This window comes from Priapulus caudatus, unplaced genomic scaffold, assembly GCF_000485595.1.
Source record: "Priapulus caudatus unplaced genomic scaffold, Priapulus_caudatus-5.0.1 Scaffold70, whole genome shotgun sequence".
In the NCBI taxonomy this organism is placed as follows: domain Eukaryota; kingdom Metazoa; phylum Priapulida; class Priapulimorpha; order Priapulimorphida; family Priapulidae; genus Priapulus; species Priapulus caudatus.
Window position 1 is genome coordinate 478,276 of NW_014577131.1, and position 20,586 is coordinate 498,861.

The 20,586-nt window shown below is 48.0% G+C and overlaps 2 protein-coding genes and 1 long non-coding RNA gene across 3 annotated transcripts in view; 2 read left to right on the top strand and 1 right to left on the bottom strand.

Annotated features, from left to right (window-relative positions):
- LOC106821352 (ATPase family AAA domain-containing protein 5-like) overlaps positions 1–14,132 on the bottom strand; it is a 22,578-nt gene extending 8,446 nt beyond the window's left edge. Inside the window, exons 1-9 of the mRNA XM_014826115.1 lie at positions 14,005–14,132; positions 12,636–12,716; positions 10,098–12,351; positions 9,774–9,925; positions 9,306–9,479; positions 8,816–9,044; positions 8,310–8,398; positions 6,138–6,325; positions 5,934–6,027 (exon numbers count right to left, since the gene is read on the bottom strand). Coding sequence (XP_014681601.1) covers positions 5,934–6,027; positions 6,138–6,325; positions 8,310–8,398; positions 8,816–9,044; positions 9,306–9,479; positions 9,774–9,925; positions 10,098–12,351; positions 12,636–12,677 — 3,222 coding nt within the window. The 5' untranslated portion in view covers positions 12,678–12,716; positions 14,005–14,132. The remainder of the gene's footprint in view (positions 1–5,933; positions 6,028–6,137; positions 6,326–8,309; positions 8,399–8,815; positions 9,045–9,305; positions 9,480–9,773; positions 9,926–10,097; positions 12,352–12,635; positions 12,717–14,004) is intronic.
- Positions 13,264–20,586, top strand: part of LOC106821378 (transmembrane protein 220-like) — a 12,567-nt gene continuing 5,244 nt past the window's right edge. The window contains exons 1-2 of the mRNA XM_014826144.1: positions 13,264–13,363; positions 13,714–13,846. Of these exons, the coding sequence (XP_014681630.1) occupies positions 13,770–13,846 (77 nt within the window). The 5' untranslated portion in view covers positions 13,264–13,363; positions 13,714–13,769. The remainder of the gene's footprint in view (positions 13,364–13,713; positions 13,847–20,586) is intronic.
- LOC106821379 lies at positions 15,107–20,457 on the top strand. Its single transcript, XR_001395724.1, has 3 exons — positions 15,107–15,329; positions 19,745–19,952; positions 20,428–20,457. It is a non-coding gene; the product is annotated as an uncharacterized LOC106821379 (long non-coding RNA).

A 20,586-nucleotide genomic window follows, 5' to 3' on the forward strand; every position in this document is an offset into this window, starting at 1 on the left:
CCCCACCCCGTCACTTCAGACAGCACACCTTCCCCCACCCCATCACTTCAGACAGCATACCTTCCCACTCCTTCACTTCAGACAGCATACCTTCCTCTCCTCTTGCCACTCTCCTCCTGTTTCTTCTTCTCTGCCCTGTTAATTGCTCTCAGCGCTGGCATGTAGTCAGCACCGATGCACGCGTACTTGCCCTGCACACACGCGGGTAGGAGCCGGGCCACCGATATCACAGCTTCCCTCTGCATTCGACTAGTCCTGAAATGACGACAGCAATAAAATACGCCGGCCATCGTGTACTGTTCTTGTGTGAAAGTTTCTGATGTAATGAACGCGTCTAGAATAATTATTCGAAGTATAGTTATTATAATTACACAATTATGCAAATAATGCTCAAGCGTTATATGATGGAATGCTTATCAATATTTTGTTAGTGACATAATTCTCATTGCACAATCTGTGATGCCAAAGACGTGCAGAGAATTTGCAAGACTATGAGATTTTAATTTTGCTTTGGTTTTTATTACAAGGTTTGTGAGTTCATATTTCAGTGTTGCTAACTGACGAAATATAATCTTCTGTCAACATAATTCACCTCTCATCGACAAGATATGAGCTGGACAACTGCACTCCACCACCTGCTGGCATCTCGTGTACGGGAATCGTCAAACATTGCACGGTGTCTCCATCTGGCGAGTCTTTTAACAAGTTTCCGAGGCGAGACGAGCAGCGAGTTATGGACAGAGCTTTCACGGAGGCAGCCAAATCTAACCGCATGTCATCCGAAGTGCTGCAATCACCGTCGTACAGCCGCCGAGCATCTGCCGCGTGGAGCGCGGGCCGCAAACTATCCAGAGGTGCGTCGCCTCTCTCCCGCACTGGAGCGTAGGTGTCCGCGAACGCCCGGACGTCGCACAGGTCCGACAGCGAGCGGACGGCCTCGTAAACGCACCTTCTCCTCTGCGCCTCCGCCGGCGACGGCTTCTCCCCACACTCGTCCCGAATCGCGCAATGCTCTCCCTTGCCACCGCCGCCGCCGCCGCCGCCGCCGCGTTCGTCCTCCCCTCTGTCTCCGCTCTCCCCAGCAGGAACCTCCCGCGCCGACCCGGCGTCGCCGCCTCTCCGAGCGGCCGTCGCGAGCCCGTCCGAAGACTCGTCGCTGCTGTCGAGGAACGCCGTGATGCGGCGCCACCTGCAGGCGGGCGTCAGCCGCCGCCAGCCGTCGTCGGACAGGCGCAGACGCTCGCGCGACGCGACGATGCTCGCCGGCAGCGGCAGCAGACGCGACACGAGAACGTTCTGCAGGACGTCGACGCTGACGACAGCGTACAACGTCGCGAGCTCGCTCAGCCCGCGCGCGTCGTCGGGCGCAGCCGTCGCCGCGGCGATGCCGCAGAGCGACCGCAGGCAGCCGCGGCGGACCCCCGGCGGCGCCTCGTCCGCTCCCGGCAACGCGTCACCTTCGTCAAAGGGGCGTGTGCCACTCGCAGGCACCCCCTGCTGGATTTCTCTTGAATTAGTGCCCTCGCATTTGTCATCTTCGCAGAGGGTAGCGGTGGCAGGATTTGACGACTCGCACACCTGCTTGTAGTCCTGCGAGTCAGACCTCGGGAGCTCCGGCAGGGATGTTGGAAGCCCGGTCGAGGATGTTGGGAGCACGGGCAGGGATGCTGGGTGTGTGCGAAGAGATGTTGGGAGCGTGGGGAGGAATCTTGGGAGCTCAGGCAGGGTTCCGGCACCCGAATTCACCCAGAACTGCAGCGAGAGCATGCATCGGCGGATGTCGCCGGTGAGGAAGCTGACGAGAGAGAGAATGTCACGATGATCGGTGCGCACTCCCTCCGCGAGGCACATCGCCTGCAGGTGGCTTGCCGTTGTCGTCTGCCGGAGACATAACGGACGGTATAGTCTGACGTCAGGTGCTTCAACCTCACACCCAACTTTTCAATTACAAGGTGCCACGAGCATATTGGATTAAGATTATTATTTTCAATACGTACGTGATAGGAGAAATGCAAGTCTAGTTTCATAAAAATGTTGGGCAACGACTCGTCAATCAGAATCTCACGTAATTAGAAAACACAAACTATAAGCACTGCTACGTGTTACATAATACATCTATACATTGTATACACGAATTTGCATAATTTCCGTTAGTAGGAAAGGTTTGCGGTAGCAGCACGGATATACGCACGCAGAATGGTGAAGAGACTTACGTAAGTGGGGACGCGGAATGACAGCTGTTCGTATGTAATTTTCAGTTTGAGGCTGACGTCAGGGTGGTTGGTGGTCATGATGATAGGTCGCTTGGTCGTGGCTATGAACATGTTGACAGCTGGCCAGAATCCCTCATCTAGCTCCTCAAATACATTGTCAACCTAAGCAATACGCAGTTGTTCGTGAACACGTCCAATTGTTTAATGAGTAACAAAATAAAAGACATCTAATGAATCGTTTCCTGTAGGTAATGGCTGTGGAAACTTTGGGACGAAATTTTTTCGATTTATGAAGCAGTAACCAAGAATAGATAGCATTTTGTGTGTTGCCGCCTTGAGATATACAGTAGAGACAATATGATATATATCTCACTTCTTCAAACAAGATTAACGAGTTGCTTGATAGCTTCACGCTTGCAGCTTGAGTGTTGGTTGTCTGACTGATACTCTTGTCATCGTATGCAATCTCCCGTTCACATTTCCTCATCCCTTTTTCACCTATGAAAACGTTTAGTAAAGAATTTAAGGAAACAGGGTACAATAAAGATGATATAAGATTGATCATTCAACACAACAAAATTCTATCGTGCTGCAGTAAAGATGAGTAAATTGAGATTTAGCATGAAGCTCTTCAAAAATCATATACCATAATAGTAATGATAATAGTATACAATTCAGGAAACTAGATAAATAAATAGTCTCACTTAATGCAAAAATGTCACCGTAACGCACGTAAAGTTTTCATAACTTATTTATCTGATTTAAATCAATCTTTGAACTCGAGTCGTGACCACACCTTTTCTAGGAGAATTTTTCTGGACTGCAGTTTTTGCCTTAGCAGATGCTGCAGCTTTGAAGAAAGCACTAAATGCGTTCGGCGCAGATTTTGACGGACGCTGACTCTTTGCTGTGGTCTGGTCAGAGAGTGCTGCCTTTAACATGTCACTCATACTCACACCCTGCCATACAAACAAGAATAACTCAATACACACTTAAATACACTGTCACATAAGACCTGCACTGGAAACCTGCACTGGACAACATGAGTAGTCAGTCACACATGTTGTTGATTCATGTCACATGTCAGTCAACAAGTTGTGTGAGATTGTATGGTCCAACTAGCAGCATCAACGTTCTCCTTTTCTTATCCTGATCATGATATGGATGAAAGACACGGTGGGACCGAGTGGCTTACATCACAGTGTTGGTGGAAGACACGGTGAGACTGAGTGGCTTACCTCAGATTGTCAGGAGACATGGTGAGACTGAGTGGCTTACCTCAGATTGTTGGTTGGAGACATGGTGAGACTGAGTGGCCTCTTGTAACTGGGAGAGGATGTGTTTTCCGGTTCGACGACTTGACGCGTTCACCTCAAACACCTGTGAGAAGAAATAGCAATATGAACACAAGACTTCAAATACACAGTCCAGCATACCCACATCAACCTTGCATGTATAAATGCGTTCACAATTTTCATGGAGTCACATAGGCCACTGCTGATCTAAATGAAAGGGTTAGAGAATAAAATAGGAAGAACCTGCCTCTTGATTCGCATTAAATTCGAACTCCGAATATTACACAATTTATACCCGACACCAGTATCTCAATGGATTTTCATCGATCCTGTAAATGTTAAATTTAGAAGCCATAATCCCGGGAAAATATGCGGAAGATTCTTGTGCTTAAAAACAATGTGTCCTTTCAGCCTAGACGCCAACGTGACCAGAGAACATGATGTCATACTTTGAAGCCCAATTCCTCTGCGAGGGCGTAAACAACAGCAGTCTTTCCGATTCCGCTGGCTCCCTCTATGAGCATCGTCGTGCACATGTCATTGTCTTCTTCTTCCTCACTTCGCCAACTGTCCCTGCTGTCACTGACGATAAAGTCAGCATCACTATCACCCGACTCATCCTTGCTCTTACAGCCTGAAATAAATACATTCTTATTACTATAATTAATTAATAAATTATGCTTATTACCAACACCGTTGTGCGGCTGTACAAATTTTGCTGCAAAATGAATTACTTCGATGTGTTTAAAGATGTGTCAATGAATGTTAATGCACCTTTCTGCTTGCTTTTATTTTTTTTCTTCCTCTGCAAGTCTTCGTTCTCTCTTTTCATGGTCTGCTTCCAGTCCTGGAGCCAACGCTTGAGCTTCGCCACACTAGCCAAATTCCCGATCAATTCGGTTGCACATGTGGGCTGGTACTTATCTGTCCACAAATCTCCACCCAGTTTGCCTGCTAAGCATCAAAAACATTCCCATCATTTAGTCAATTGGAAAATATAAAGGTACACATCCTGCACAAAGGTACACAAACGGGCATTTGTTATTATTTCTTCGGTCAAAATATCGGTGTGACAAATACCGTCAGTTGTTCCTGAAGATAGTTTTGAAGTGTGTGTTGTTGCATCTGAAGAAATGTCAATGACTTCGGAGTTCTTCAACTTCACCGTACAACTGTCTGGCTCAATGATTTCAAGACTGCCCGACCGTTGTCTCTTTTTTCCTCTGGTCACTCGACTTTCCGGTTGGCAGACCTTTGCATTCACTTCTGTGACAATGTTTCACGTAAAATAAGTACATAAAAACTTACTGTGAATTGAAGCTAACCAATAGCTTGTTATACACTGTAACTGTTAGAGATTTTCACTTAATTATCATCAAATCATTATACAACGCATTCGAATGTGCATATGCTGAACCTGAATTTAATCCCAATAAAAATCTAATTTTAGTTTTACTGAATTTAGATGATCATGTAATACATCGGCACGTATGTATGTACACATGCCGTATGAATTTACATATCAATAAATTAGATGAATAGACACAGTGAGAGTTGGCACCGAGTTCAGAGATAGTGAGACTAGAGAGGATGGCTTCTACCTTCTGATGTACAGCTTCCTCTCCTTCGTTTTCGTCTGCCTCCTGCTTCCTCTGTCTCAAGCTCCTCCCCTTCCTTTGCTTTTCTCTTCTGTGTTCGCTTAGCAGTCGAAGCCGCAACCGTTTCCCTACCCGAACACTGCATCTTCGGCTCGGGAAGCACATCAGTCGCTGAAGAACAAATGTTTCTGTTATACAGAATTGCCTTGCGTCTTACAGCCCGCATGGTATGGAGAATTTAAAATTTAGAATTATGCAACCTTTTCCGAAAAGAGAGCTTGAGTGGTGGCAGTAGTATTTATTGAGCATTGCAAATGAGCTGGTTTCAGACTACTATTTCTTTTAAACAAGAGAATAATTGAGCATAAAAAGAGTAACTAGGTAAACAATTAATTCGAATTAAGCCTAAAATAAATAAGCATACAAGCATACACATTATTATCTCCTTTTACCTGGAGGTGCTTCTTGTTCCAAAAGCGATTTGTCATACGATTGTTTCTTAGCGTAATACTGCTTAAACGTGCGCTTGACTGGAAAATCCGGGCTTTGTTGCCCCATTTCTGCTAATAGCAGCCTCACCACGGACTGCGATAGAGCAGGATGGTTGCTAAAGACCTGCAAACATAATACCAAAATATTGAGATAAAGCGACTACTCTAACACCTATGAGTAGTAGTCACATGCCAAAATTTCTGACAATTTCTGACATAACAATGTCTTTGGACATTCATCTACAGCCAGACTAATTCTCCGCCGTGGGTTATTAGTGTGGACGGATGTCAGCACCATTTATCACAGATTCTGTACGGACACAGATATATAGTAACCTTGTGCGACATCGTCTGCTGGTCAGAATTGCTGCTGACAAGATGAAAATCTCCCGGCGCTGTCACGGGCGCAAGTTTCCATTCGTCTCTCGACCTACAGGGAAACAGAAAATATGCTGTGATTAGAACAACGGCTGCTGCAACAAACGCAGCTACGATATTTAGCGATGCAGACAACGACCTGCTACGTAGCAGACGACCTACCGAGTTTGTAGCGTCACATCCTCCGGTTCGGACAACGTCCACACCCAGCTGGCATCGGCCTGCTGCACGTGACTGACCTCCGGCCAGGGGGAATACTCCGGGATGGTTGACATGTCAAGCGGCTTCACTGCCTGCTGCTGTTTACGAACGGCATCCGGTACACTGCTCATGAGAAACTTGAGTCTCGTCTGGTAACGGTGACAAATCAAAAGGATTAGGAGCCACGTTACAATCAGTGTTAATGAAAGTCTAATGAATCTCACCAGCATGAGGCGTTACGCGTACGAATTAACGTATCATTACCCGTACAGAGGTGTATACATGAGGTATGGGATACCCTCACCTCGTACATAAGTGTACACATGGAGTGTGGCGTACCCTCACCCTGTACATAGTTTATCAGGCAATGGGGTGCCTGCCGTACGCCTCACCTGCGTACATAGTGGCTACACAATGGGGTGGTGGAATACCCTCACCACTCGTCATAGGTGTACCACATGGCGACGTGTGGCATACCCTCACCTCGTACATCAGGTGTATTCACATGAGGTATGGCCGCCTACCCTCCGGCACAGCTCGTTACATGAGGTGTCACACATGGCGTGTGGCGTACCCTTGCGCGACCCTCAGATACCATAGTGTACACACGCTGGGGTGCTGGCGTACCGCTCGGAGCGCCCCTCCTGTCCGTACATAGGGTCGTACACTGGGGTTGTGGCGACCCTCACCGCGCGCCACGCTCGTGTACTTAGTGTGCTACACATGGGGTGTGGCGTACCCCTCACTCCGTACATAGGTTGTACACATGGGGGTGGATACCGCTCAACTCGTACATAGGTGTACACCATGGGTGTCGGATACCACTCCACCCGTCGTAACATTAGCGGTGCTACCATGGGGTGTGGCGTATCCACGCCTCACCCTCGTACATAGGTGTCTACACAGGAGGTGTGGCGTACCCTCACCCTACGGTACACTACGCTCGTACACCATGCGGGTGCTCGGGGCTACCCTCTACCTCGCTACCATCCACGGCTGTACCACCATCGCAGGTGCTGTGGGTACCCATCGACCCATCCGCCTCAGCATCTCCGCAGCTGTCAACCACATGACGGTGTGGGCGTACACTCACGTCGTAACCATACCCAGGCTACGGCCATCTATGAGGTAATGGCCGTACCCTCACCTCAGTAGCATAGGCTGTACCCATGCGCGTGCCTGGCGTACCTCACCCCTGCCGTAGCATCAGGTGTCCACCATGCGCGTGTGCGTACACCTCCACCTCGCTCACTTAGCGTGCCTCACCAATGCGGGTGCTGCGAATCACGCTCCCCCGTTTGCCCAGCCCGCTGCCCTCGCTCCGTACCCACTGTCGCCTTCGCCGACTGCGTGCTACCCACCGTGGCGCCCGCTGTCCGGCGTACCTTCTACCGTCCGCCGACATCGGATCGGTGCTACCACCATTGACGCTGTGCCGTACCCTCACCCGTTCACACTACCTGTGTACCCACATCGGGGTGTCGATCACTCACCTGCCGGCTCCGTACACTAGTGTACCACCATGACCGTATGGCGATCACCCTCACTCGCTCACAGTAGTGTACACCATGCGGGTATCCGGCCGTACCCGACTCACCCTCGTACATAGGCGCTGTACACACTCGGGGCCCTGTGGGGTACCGCATGCACCTCCAGTACATCTCAGCCGTGTACCACATCACGCGCTCGTGGCCGCGTACCCTCACATCCGTACCATAACGTGTGACACATGGGGTGCCTAGCGTACCCTCACTTCTACATTTAGTGGTACACCATGGCGTGTGCCGACTACCCTCACCCTCGTACACTCAAGGCTGTAACACATAGGTACTGGCCGTACCCGTCCTCGTGAATAAGGTGGCACACCATTCAGGCGTGTCGCGCGTACCCTCCACCCTCGTACCATAGGCTGTAACATGGCGGTGATACATCGCTACAAGTGTATCGATACATCCACGCGGTGTGGCCTACCCGTGCCACCCCTGCTACCGATCACACTGTACGCTACGCATTGCGGCGTGCGGCTACTACACTTGTAAGATGGGGGTAATGTACCCTATGTCATCTGTGTACACCGTGGCGTATCGCATACAGTTACGTGTTCGTCTAAACTGCCAGAAGTGTAAAACAAACCTCTCTTGCGGCAAGCTCCTGCGCTGTGAGCGGTTTCTTCACCAGTATGACATCGGCAGATGGCGCGAATATCGGTGCCAGCTTCTTTCCTGCACCATTCAGCAAGATGCAATGCATTTATTACGCAATTTTACATTAAAAAATTTCAAATTTAACATTTGACACATCTAACAATTAAATTTCACACTCGCAACTCTCACTGCGGCAACACACGACATTGTGGCAAACGGCTTCTGCTGCAGCTAGTCACTCACAGTCACTCTGCACAGCAAGGTTAGTGAATTCTTCAGAGGACTTGAGATCCTGCTTTTGTTTTGTCTCAATTGCTCTAGTATTCGAGGTTGACACAACCAATGCAAATCACTTTTTTCGAAATTCTTTCAATTAAGGGCCATAGATAATTTTCAGGACTTTCCGGACTTGGTAAACGTCATTTAATGTTTTTTTTAGACGTTTTAAGGTGTTTTTTCGATGTTTTCCAGAACCCGTGCGAACCCCGTTACTACCTTTCTTCGGGGAGTTTCTTGGGCTGCCGCGCGTCGCTTTCCCGCCGTGCCTTTTCCTCTTCGGAGTGGAAGCTCCTTCGTCGTCATCGAGCACAAGTTTGCGCTCCTTCTGCTTGCTCCCCGGTGTGCTAACCTCTCTGCAGGACCTGCTTGGTGTTCTCTCTGTCATATGTCGTATCTCCTCGCGTGCGAGGAGAGCGCAGGTCCTAGTCGATCTTCTCGGTGGATCCTGTGACAGAAACGAACTACGTAAGAAAGTGCACTGCAACAGGAAGATTTGCTGTTCCTCCTCTACATATGGCTGGTCAAAATACTAGCAATTATTCAAATTGAACCCAAGTTACCATTTTTTGATTAAAAAAAATCTCCCTGCTTTGAGGTTATTTTTAAGAACGTTTCCCTGAACTCAATAATTTTAACTATTACATTGGTCATCACCAAAAAACAATCTTTACTTTTTTTAAATCACGAATATGTGAAAACTACTTACCTGGACCTCCGATGCCATTGACACTTTTTTAGTTTTTGGGTGTTTCCCGGTGTCCTTTCCTAAGGATTTCGTACTGCTCTTATTTTGTCTAGCTTGTAGTGTTGTTAAAGGTCGCTTTCCTTTCACCTTCTTGGCCTTCTTAACCAGTTTTTTGGCTTTCATGAGCTGAGTGCCCTAACAACACATTTGGCACTTGGTTACAACATATATTACTGTAACAACAAACAACATTTTAACACATTGTTCTAGAAATAGGTAGGAATCATACCTCACTCTTTACCCAACAACACAATTAACTGTTGCCAAGCATGCTTTTAACTATATAATGACCTAGAATTACCAGGAAAACGCCACACCCCTCTGATGATGCTAACTCCCTTCCCATTCTCCCCAGTATGTTTCTATTGATTCCACAACACAATGGTCTACTCTGATTCGTGTCAGGGTGAACCTGTACAAACTTAATACCCGTTTCTTCCCGGCTAGCATCTGTAAAGACAGTTTATCGTCACTTCGCTGGCTACCGTTGGGAGACGTCTTCGATACTCTCCTCAGCCTCAAGCGAAACGGGCTCCCGAGTTTACCAGGTGTCCGCCTCACCAGCATCGACGAATAAATCGCTTCAATGACACACATTAAAACGCAATATTAATATCCATATAATACTAGGAACATCAACACATATGCGCGCACGGTACGATACCATTTGAATCGCTCTTTCCGATTGTTACAACCGTTGGCATTAACGTAAGCAATGCAATAATATTCAGCACGAGTAGAGAAGGCATTTACCTTGCTCCCTCCTTTGTCTAGATGACGTTGTGGACTTCTGCATCTTTGCTACCGGCTTAGCACTGCGTCTTGTCGGTTTGCTTGCCCGCACTGGTGAAACTACAATGAACTCTGAAATGGACGAGTCCAACTGTTCATTCGTCTCGTTTCTCTTCTTCGCGTAAGATTTATCCGTTACTCCTCGACGCGCGCGCTCCTGCTTGGGCGTGCTCATCACTGTCCTCGCCTCGATTTTGAACTCGACCACAGAGTCGTCCGAATGGACGTCCGCCGACGCTTCCGTGACGCGTTCGCTCTCTCCGGCCTTCTCAACGACCTTCACGGGACTTTTCAACTTCATGTGGCCCTTCGCAAAAGCCAAGGTCATCTGCTTGCATTTCTTGGGCACGGTGAGAGAAGGCTGCGGCGCTATCACCTCGGAACACGTCTCCGCTTTGTCGCCATCACTGCGACCTTCTCCGGCGGTGCCCGCAACACGTTGAGACGGATCACCACGGTGATGGGGACCAGAGCTCTCTGAACTGAAGCCATGGCCGTGGTGAGAATCACCCGTCTCTGCCGATATCTCTTCGGCATGCAACTCGTCCTCTCGTTCTCTACTGCCACTGGACTTCTCCTTGACGGCCGGACCAGACGCGAGAGATTTCTCGGCGATATCGGCAGCGTCCGTTGCTCTACCGGAGCGTTCTCCGCCCGCTTGATTGCTGCAGGCCGCCCCTCGCGAGGCGTCCGCTGTAGGGCGGCGTACGTCAGCTACCCCGACTTGTCCCGGACCGCTCATGTTCTCGATGCCCAGATCAATGTCGTCCACGAAGACGTTCGACTTCCTCTTGCACTTGTCGCCGTTCTTGCCGAGCGTCGGAGTTTCCGCGGGCGGCGGCGACGTTTCGGGGACGAGTACGCGTGGCGTCCGCCCCGCCGGCCGCTTGTTCGGACTTTGCGGCTGCGAGTGAACGTCAGCTTTCACCTTGATCGTGTTGGACGCGAGACTGCCGCTCGCTTTTTGAAATTTTGCTGCCGGCTTGAAGAATCTCGCTATGCTGACTTGAGGGGCGACTGTGACGGCCTCCGGCTCTGTGTCGACTATGTCGGAGTCGTCCTTCACGTTAACTCGTTTGGCGCGGTCACCGAGAGGTGTCGGTACTTTATCCGGGATATCCTCGTTCTGGCGCGATCCGGTCGAAGCAATTTTGGTCTTGGCGTCTTCTTTCTGATCAGCCAGCCAGTTCTCAAATGATATCGTCAGCACATCCTCCCCCTCCTCTTCCTTTTCAGTCTCCTCTACAGACTTAAGCTCAACAACAAGGTGGCTCTCTGAATTTGTACTCGCAGCCTTGATTTTTAACGTTGTCACCGCCATTTTGTTATCATCGTCACACGAGGTATCGGACATCCCAGTGAATAGATTTCGTGTAGCGTCTTCTAGTCGAACTTCATCAGTTTTGCTGGTGGTTTTACCAGTATGTGTAAACCGAGCATGTGCACAGCTATCCTCGTCGTTGCCACTGTCAACAGAAGTGATTCCGCTCTCTCGATCATCTGGAGAATCATCGTTGGCGCTTTCCTGCTTTGCCACAGTCTCTGAGAATTGTGCCAACCAGTAGGCAGTGTCACTGCCTGTGCACGCAACTGTGCCGGCAACTGTGGAAGGTGACGCAAAAGCCCGGGAATCGCTATTCGATGAATCTGGGTGAACGACCAGAGATGCGTTTGGCGTCGACCCTGACTGAGACCCATCATGCTCACTGCTTTGACCACTGTTGCTATTACGATCATCTGGATGCCCAGGGATGCTCTTCGTAGCACAGGATTCATCGGTAGACTTAGACGTAGTCGTTTGCTTCGTCGACTGGGTTCTCACATCTTTGGCATCGCCATTCAGGGCAGTTCTTTCATCTGCTTTCGGTTGATCATTACAATCATGTGAGCCTTTGTTCTCCACTGTGACATCATTGTTGTTGTTCGTGGACTTCTTCACATTTCGATTGCATCGGCGCACTCGTGCGGGCCGGCTGCCCAACACTGCCAACGTCGTGGCTTCCATTTCTTTTGCACCTGCATGTCGCGAGGTCACATCACTTGCTTTCGTGGTAACTGCTTCCTCTGTGACATACACACGTTTCCCAGTGTTGGCAGTGTTTCCTGATTTCAAGAGATGATCTGCATGGCTCTGTTTCGAGTTGGCAGCCTGGTGTAGCAATGGCTGGAAGAAGCTAGCAATAGACCGGGTCTTGGCAATCCCACTCGGTGTTACCTACAAAATAAAATGCTCTACTAATACCAACTACACATTCTATTACCGTAAATATAACAAGTAGATGAAAATGACGTGATAAGAATTTAGCATAAGCATATTAACATTAGCATTCGAAATTCTGGTGTGTACCTTTATACCAACCCATCTAACCATATTATGTGATGCTACAGTACAGTAGAAATCTGATGTGTCTCTGGTAGTGGTAACACTCCTATCCCGTGTAAAGTGACTACTAGCACTATGGCTCTCATTAGCTCAGACCAACCAACAAACACTCTTACCTCATGAACAGCATTGGACTTTGCCATAACTACTCCAATCATGTCGCTGCTACAACTGACACTGTCACTGTCAGTCTGTCCCTGGAACGAGTATCAGTGTCACGAGTACTAGAATTACACAGCCCGTAAGATACAGTACAGATTAGTGCGCGTGTGTGCGCGCACGCCTTGTATACGTGTATACTGTACGGGTCGATCGTCCACACCGTTCATCCTGCCTACATAAACCGAAACTAGTATCTACGCGGCTATCTGCGTCGATCACGACACACAGTTTTATGAAGATTTGTCCTTACTTGATACGTCGCGTGACTAATAGTAATCTATACTTGGTTTCTTCTTGCGATCTTTCCTTGGCAGGGATGTGTTTTAGATTTCAGTGTGCTCGTATGCCCACGCCGTAGATAATGCTATACAAACGATGCGATTGTGCTCGAAAGGACGCGCTGTGTGACGGACTATACACCCACACACATAGCGTGTGTATAATGCAATTCCGGCCCACGTCATTGCTAATTAGTTTGGGGAGACTGATTCACGTCCGTGTGTAGGGCTATTAATCGTGGTGAGAACGAGCGGATCAATACTCGGATCGCATCGTAGATGTTTTCGTCGAACGCCGATGTGTTACAAACAAGTGGCACTCGTTATTGCGACGCAAAAAAAAATTCCCGTCTAAAACGTGTAATGTTTAGTAACGAGTGCCTGTCTACTACGCCATTAGTAAGGTAATGAGTGAGACAACATCTCTAGACGTCTATTAGTGTACGTTAATTAGAGCATTTCGCTGCGTGTACTAACGTCACCGCGTAGAATTGAGATGCTTCACCGCAACAAGGTATATATATATATATATAACTAAACACGTTCGCACGTATATATCCGCAGAGGACGGGAAATATTTTTTTCCCAATTTTCCTCTATTTTGCATTGTTACTGTGTGACATGTGAAAAACAAACAATTTTCATGAAGTAGTTTTTGTTTGGAACTCAGGAGGATATATACGTGCGAACGTGTTTAGTTGTAGATACTATACACATGATTACACGCTTTAACGTTAACGTTTCTATCGTATAGAGACGAGGGCGTGGCGGCTGACATGTTTGTTGTGGATCGTCGTGTGTAGCGGTGGTATGATCTATCTCATCTACATGACGGTGCTGCTATTAGAAGGAAAGATTGCCAACCCGCTTCAACACGAGGAAGGAAGGTGTGTGAATATCTAGAAATATTACACAAAATAAGAAAACATGTAAATGAGGATGTGCGGCATCATGATCACAGATTCACAGATGTCAGATCTGTTCTGTGCTGTGAATAAGTACATGGTACGGATATTGCTAGCATTAATCCATCAGGAATCCTTACCTATACATGCCCTAGCCAATACGTGAAGTTACACTTGCATATAGCTTAACAAACTTCAGCAAAACAACTAAAGTTTAACAACAACACAAATACCAAAGAAATTTCAACGTAAACAGGTACATTGAAAATGGCGCGAAACAAGTAGCGCCACCTTGTGATAAACAAATGATTTATATTGTTAAACGCCACAGTGGCTGAGTAAAAACGCTACATGGAAAAGCAGTATACCTACAACTAAAGTGATCGCACTCTGCCTATCAGCCTATGTGTTTATATTTTTAAGTTGCAAAAATCACAAGAGGAAGTTAGAGCTGGGGGGGGGGGGTCACAGTATCGCATATGGTACGCACCATAGAAATAATATACGATACGTGTCTCTATAATATTTCTATATGGTAGGCCTACGCACCTTTGCCCACGTTCGTTGCCGCGTTTTTTTTAGCATTTAGGAGTAAGTTCAGAAAGGATTTTTTGTCAAGAATGCAAATAAAATAAATTTTGAGAGATATCTGTTATCTGTTTATTGGCAGAAGTACAAGATTATCACACAAGTTAGTGTCTGAGACCTCTAGGAGAGAGCGAGGTGGGGGAGAGAGAAAAATGTATAGGCATATCGAGAGAGGGGGCGTGGGGAAGGGGGAAAATAGGGAAGAGGAAATGGTAAACTGAAATTGTAGGTATAGGCCTTGTCAGCATGTGGATACGTCATCAGATCATAATTATTCTCCACAACCTGCATCTGAGCTGTAGAACATGAGCAGCTATAGGCAGTGAAAACAACGTCCATCCTACTACATATAGCGTTTATACGCATACGGCCAAAGTGCACATGGTGATAGAGCTCTGCTTCACGCATATTGACCGCTGATATATAATCTATCTCGACCTCACACACACACAAATCAATATAGATATCCGATAACACTGTATTACAGAGTGTATTTAAATGCACAGAAGTCTTGGTTCGTTTTGTCCCTGTATATCCTCATTTGGGGCCCGTCCACTCCCCCGATCGAGCGTAGGAAATGAGCGACATGGGGGAGAAAAAATCTCACCCATCCATATTGCATGGAGGCAGCATCTGCGTTCGCCGCCAGTCGCTCAATCTTCATGGCAATACGCCTATAGCGCACGATTTTATCCACGATAGCAGTAGTCGCTATCGTAGCTCTTGCGCCGACATCAGAAGCGTTGGCGTGCGAGTGTATCTGAGCGTCGCGGTTGCACATGTTCGCGGAGGTATAGCGAAAATATACGCCGAAGAACCTATAATATTAGCACGCAACCGCATGAATGATTGAAAGGTATACTTTTGGCTCTAAAAGGTAAGTGTACGACTTGTTTTCATAAATTTAAATTTAAATGGCCCTTAATGTTGTGGGTAAATGTATATATAATGATTATAATAGTTGTTGTTTTTAGCTCAGCTCTTCTTAGTCCTTTTTGCCACGTGTAGATTTGTCCTGGCCTTATTGTATATATATATAGATATACGTCGCGAATGCGTACGGATTCCATACAGAATTGTAGGGAAACATAGAATTATTGCCTCATATTTACAATACTGCATTGGCGGCTACGTTTTGGACGCGTGCATACGAGCAAAGGTCTGTATTTTGATAAGAAATTGTTGCTATGTTGGAGCTGCTACATTATTTAGCTCTAGATTACCACGCCATGCCTACGCTATTACTCTATAACCTGACGTGCAGCGGCAATATATTGCACCGTGTGTAAGGATTGGTGATAAGTATACGCGCGGTTGTTACAGCCCCCCGTATACCTGCCGCCTATTTACATACGTCAATTAATATAATGAAACCTGTAGATTAGCGGAATAGCCGATTAAGTGTGCGTGCGTGAAGGCGAGCGTTTATATCCGTACCGCTAAGCCTCATACTTACGGAAACAGGCTACAATCATTGCACGTGGGGGATACAAGGCAGGTAGACGCCACCGTGTTTATAGTTTATAGTTGTCAATTTTAATTCACAAACGCACATATAGACTGACGCGCGCGCGGTAAATACGCGTACGATTCGCGTTCGCTTTTCCTCAAACTGTATAGGGACATAATTCAGGCGCTCGGGATTCGATTCGAATCGGGATTCACTTCGCGTGCGTGCGTACATCTGACGAAGCATCCATGCATCTCCGCGCGTGCATGTGTGTGGCCATGTGAAGCGGCTTATTAGTTTACAAATTTATTGCCGCTTGCGCCATATACTGACACCACTTTGCTTGCTCAATCAATTCTGCACGTCAGCTAATTCAGCAACAGCGCGATCCTCTGTGCACGGTACAGATTGCAAGAATATTTGGCTGACGATAAAACTAGAAAACAGTGAGACACGGCCAGAATGGTGTATACACGCTGCAAACGGATCAATACTATGTGATGAGGACAAAATTGGTAGGCCTATATCGTCGTGGATCGCCGTGCGCTTATATATGTATTGCACGCATGCGCTGCAATGTTCATAATGTAGCGGGCAGTGCCCCATTATGTAGTAAAAATAGGGAGTTGACATTGGGTTAGCATTGGAGAAAGTATGTGGGGGCATGGAGACGCAGGAGAGAGATGGAGAAGGACGTGAGAGGGGGAAGACAGATGGGCGGTCGGACGGACGGGCGCTGGCGGACAGACAGACAGATAGTGTGGGTGGTGGCAGAAAATTAATGAGATGGGAGAAAGAGCAGATTGAGGCGACCATGACACCGTTATAGACACGCAGATGGCCAGAGGGGCTTGCACGCTGACGGAAAGAGGCGATACTTTGATGGTGACATTACACGCTCCGTATATCCCGTAACAAAGAACTCTAGCATCTGCGCCCGCTGCTCGTCAGTCACCCATACACCTTAGCTCGCCAGATTTATTCCCGCGTGTACATAGACAGGCTTGTCGTCAATTCACGGCGGATATAGTAGTTCATGTTGATGCACAGAGGAGGCGGCAACAAGGGGATTGTCACCGACTACAAAGAACATAGGTATCTATTCTCAGCTTCTCCGCGTGCTGCTCCTGGTTAAAAATCGAATTGCGACATGGTTAATGTAGTTATCGCAAAGCTACAGCGCGGTAGGCGTGTGTGCGTACGTGCGTGCGTGTGCGTGCATGCGTGCGAGCGCGGTTGCGGATGTGCGTGCTACTGCGTGTTATGTACGGTATAGTGCTGCAAACGTGGAATGTGTTTCCTAATGAATGTAATGAGGAAGACAGATGGCCGGTTAACGAGCCGCCGTTATCCTTATATAATTATTAGATTTCGCAGCGAAGGTTGGCTCTAAACGCGCTCGCAACATTCTCATCGTAGAATTTTAATCATCGATCGACATTTCTTAGAGCAGAGGGCTGTTATATAAAGCATCCCCATAATAAATATTCACGAATTAAAAATGTTTGCACTTCGACGACATGTCCGATTCATAATAAACTCGCTCAATTCATTCGAGCCGAATAAACCAACTCGAATTTTGTGTTGAATTAAGAGAGCTCGAGAGGGGCGCACACGAACAAAAATGCTTTCCGTAGGAGATAGCCGCAATGTGTTACAGAGTACGTACATACCGGGCAATCAATAAACTGCTGAATCGGCGCAACTGTCCGTGTAACTAGAGTCCGTTGGGAAATGGGTGTTCTGATGATAATCGGTGAAAAAAAAACCTGCGGCAATGAAGCCCGTGAAGTGAAAATTGCAAGCGAGAATGGGAGCATGATTGTCTAGAGCCAAATGGAGGTCCCGACAAGGGTGGAGCCCGTCTAGCGTAATACTGTAGGAGTAAAAGAAGTACATGTTTATAGATGGAGCAAGCAGAGTGGGAGCGCGATTTATGTAGACCGCCAGTCTCGGAATCAATTTCCAATTTCATCGTCAGCTATTAACTCCTATCATGTGCTTAATGCTAGACTACAAGGGCGGAACTCAAAGCTGTCCCGAAGATAAGTACACAATGTCATACGAGTAATATCACGTACGTCTGCCAACCCCACCTTTACTGACCCTGCCTCCTCTACCGACCCTGCTTCCTCTACCGACTCACCTGCCTCCTCTATCCGACCCTGCCTCTCTTCTACCGCGTCCCTAGTCCTTCCTCTACCGACCCGTGCTTCCATCTACGACCCTGCTTCCTCTACACGACCCTGCCTCCGCACGACCCTGCCCTCCCTCTACGCGCCCTGCTTCCTCTACCGACCTGCCTTCCTCTACCGTACCCTGCCTTTTCTTACCTGACCCTGCCTTCTCTACTGACCTCTGCGCTTTCTCTACGAAATCCTGCCTTCCTCTACCGGACGCCTGACCCTCCGCTCTACCAGACCCTGCCTTCTCACACTTCTGCCTCTTTTCTACCGACCCTGCCTTCTCTACCGACCATGCCATCCTCTACCGACCCTGCCTCTTCTTACCGACCCTGCCTCGCCTCTACGTACCCTGCCTCCTCTCTACACGACCCTGCCTCTTTTTACGACCCTTTCCTTCTCTACGGACAAGGGCTCCTCTTACTGACCATTGCCTCCTTGTATCGACCCTGGCGTTCTCTACCGACCCTGCCTCATCTACGACCCTGCCTCCTCTATCCGACCCTGGCTCTCTATCCGACATCCTTCCTCTTCTACTGACCCTGCGTTCTCTACGACTTTGAGCTCACTCCCGTCTTGACTCGACCCTGGCATCCTCTACCGACCTGCTCCTTTCTTACCGACTCCTGCCCCCACCCAATCATGCCTCCTCTGACTGACCATGCCTTCCTCTACCGATCCCTGCGCATTCTTCTTACCGACCCTGCTTCCACTCCTCTAATAAAAAAGCCTCCTCATACTCTGACCATGCCCCCTCTGACCCTGTTCCGTTCTCTACCGACCCTGCCCTCCTCTAGACCGACCCTGCATCCTTACCGACCCTGCTTCCTCTACCGGACCCTGCCTTCCCTCTACTGAACCCAAATTATAATAATAATCAATGAATAACTTGCTTCCTTCTACCGAGCCCTGCCTCCTGTCTAACGATCCATGTCATTCCTACTACTGTACCCTGAGCCTCACTTCTAACGAGAATCTGCCTCCGTCATACTGACCCTGCTTCCTCTACTGACCACCTACCATTCTATCTGGACTCCTGACAATGTTCTCTAAGCGACCATGCTCCTCCTTCTACCGAATCCCTCCCTCTTCTAATCTTCGACATATAGCCTCCTCTACCCGACTCCTGCCTCCTATCTAAACCGTCCCTGCCGTTCTTTTTACCGACCGCTGCCTTTCTAACGACAAAGTGCCTTTCCTGTACTGTACACAATAGCCTCTCCTACTACCACCCTGCCTTCTCTACTGCTCCCCGTGATCCTCTCTCTGACCGATCCCTGCCTCTACTCTACGACGCGATCAGCCTCCTTTTACTTGACCCCTGCCGGTTCTCTACCGGACTCCTGCCCTCCATCTTACGACCCTGCCTTCTCTACCGACCCTGCCTCCTCTACCGACCCTGCCGGGTCGGTAGAGGATGCCTCCTCTACCGACCCTGCCTTCTCTACCGACCCTGCCTCCTCTACCGACCCTGCCTCCTCTACTGAGTATGCCTCCTCTACCGATCATGTCTCCTGCGCTGACCATGCCTGTTCCAGTGACCCTGCCGCTATTCTCATCGCACTGCACTTGCAAAGCAATTAATAAATAGACTTAACATAATAGCAAAAAATAACTAATAAACAGAAGAGCTAACAAACGCTATTACATCCCTCGAAGGTGACAGCGTAGGTCGTCGCGCGCTAGGGACGACGCAGACGTCGGCATGGCCGCCCCGGAAGCCCGCCTGGATGTATCCTACCGTCGGTTAGACGACAAGAGTGACGCCGCGACGCAGTCCTCGCGCAAGTCCCGCTGGTTGCTAACAATCTGGCGAGGTGCCAACATTGTGATGACGGTGTTTTTCCTTCTCGCCGTCTGTGTACAGGTACTAATAACCGTCTTTCATGATATAAGTTACGCGTGTGCATGCGCGCGCGTGTATGAACAGCTCTCCGTATTGCAGCTAAGCGCAATAGAAATTGCGTGCGCGGCACTGTGTATACGTCAGTGCGACTAAAGAATAGCAGAAAAGGTCACGACTCACATCCAGAAATTACATCCGCTCTGTTGACCGTAGCCAATTGAAAGTGGGTGGCACGTAATAACCATTCGTAATTGCTTTTAATCTATATGTCTATATTTCTTCAGGGGATATCGTAAATATGATATAAGTAATGGAAATAATATCAAAATAATAACTATATTGAAAAACCAAAGTGAATAAAAATTTATGCGTTTTTATTCACTTTCGTTAATAACAAACATGAAAATAATAACTATATAATTAAGAAGGATGAACTTGTGATTTTATATACTAGCAAAGATAAAGTAATAATTAGATTAAAATATTTTATTTACAGTTCAATGACCCTGATCCGTACATTTGGATAGTAAGTATAACTCAACTTCTTACAGTTATCGGTACGCACGCACGCACGCACTCGCCCACGCACGCACACACACACGCGCGCGCGCACACACATACACACACACACACACACGCACACACACACACACAC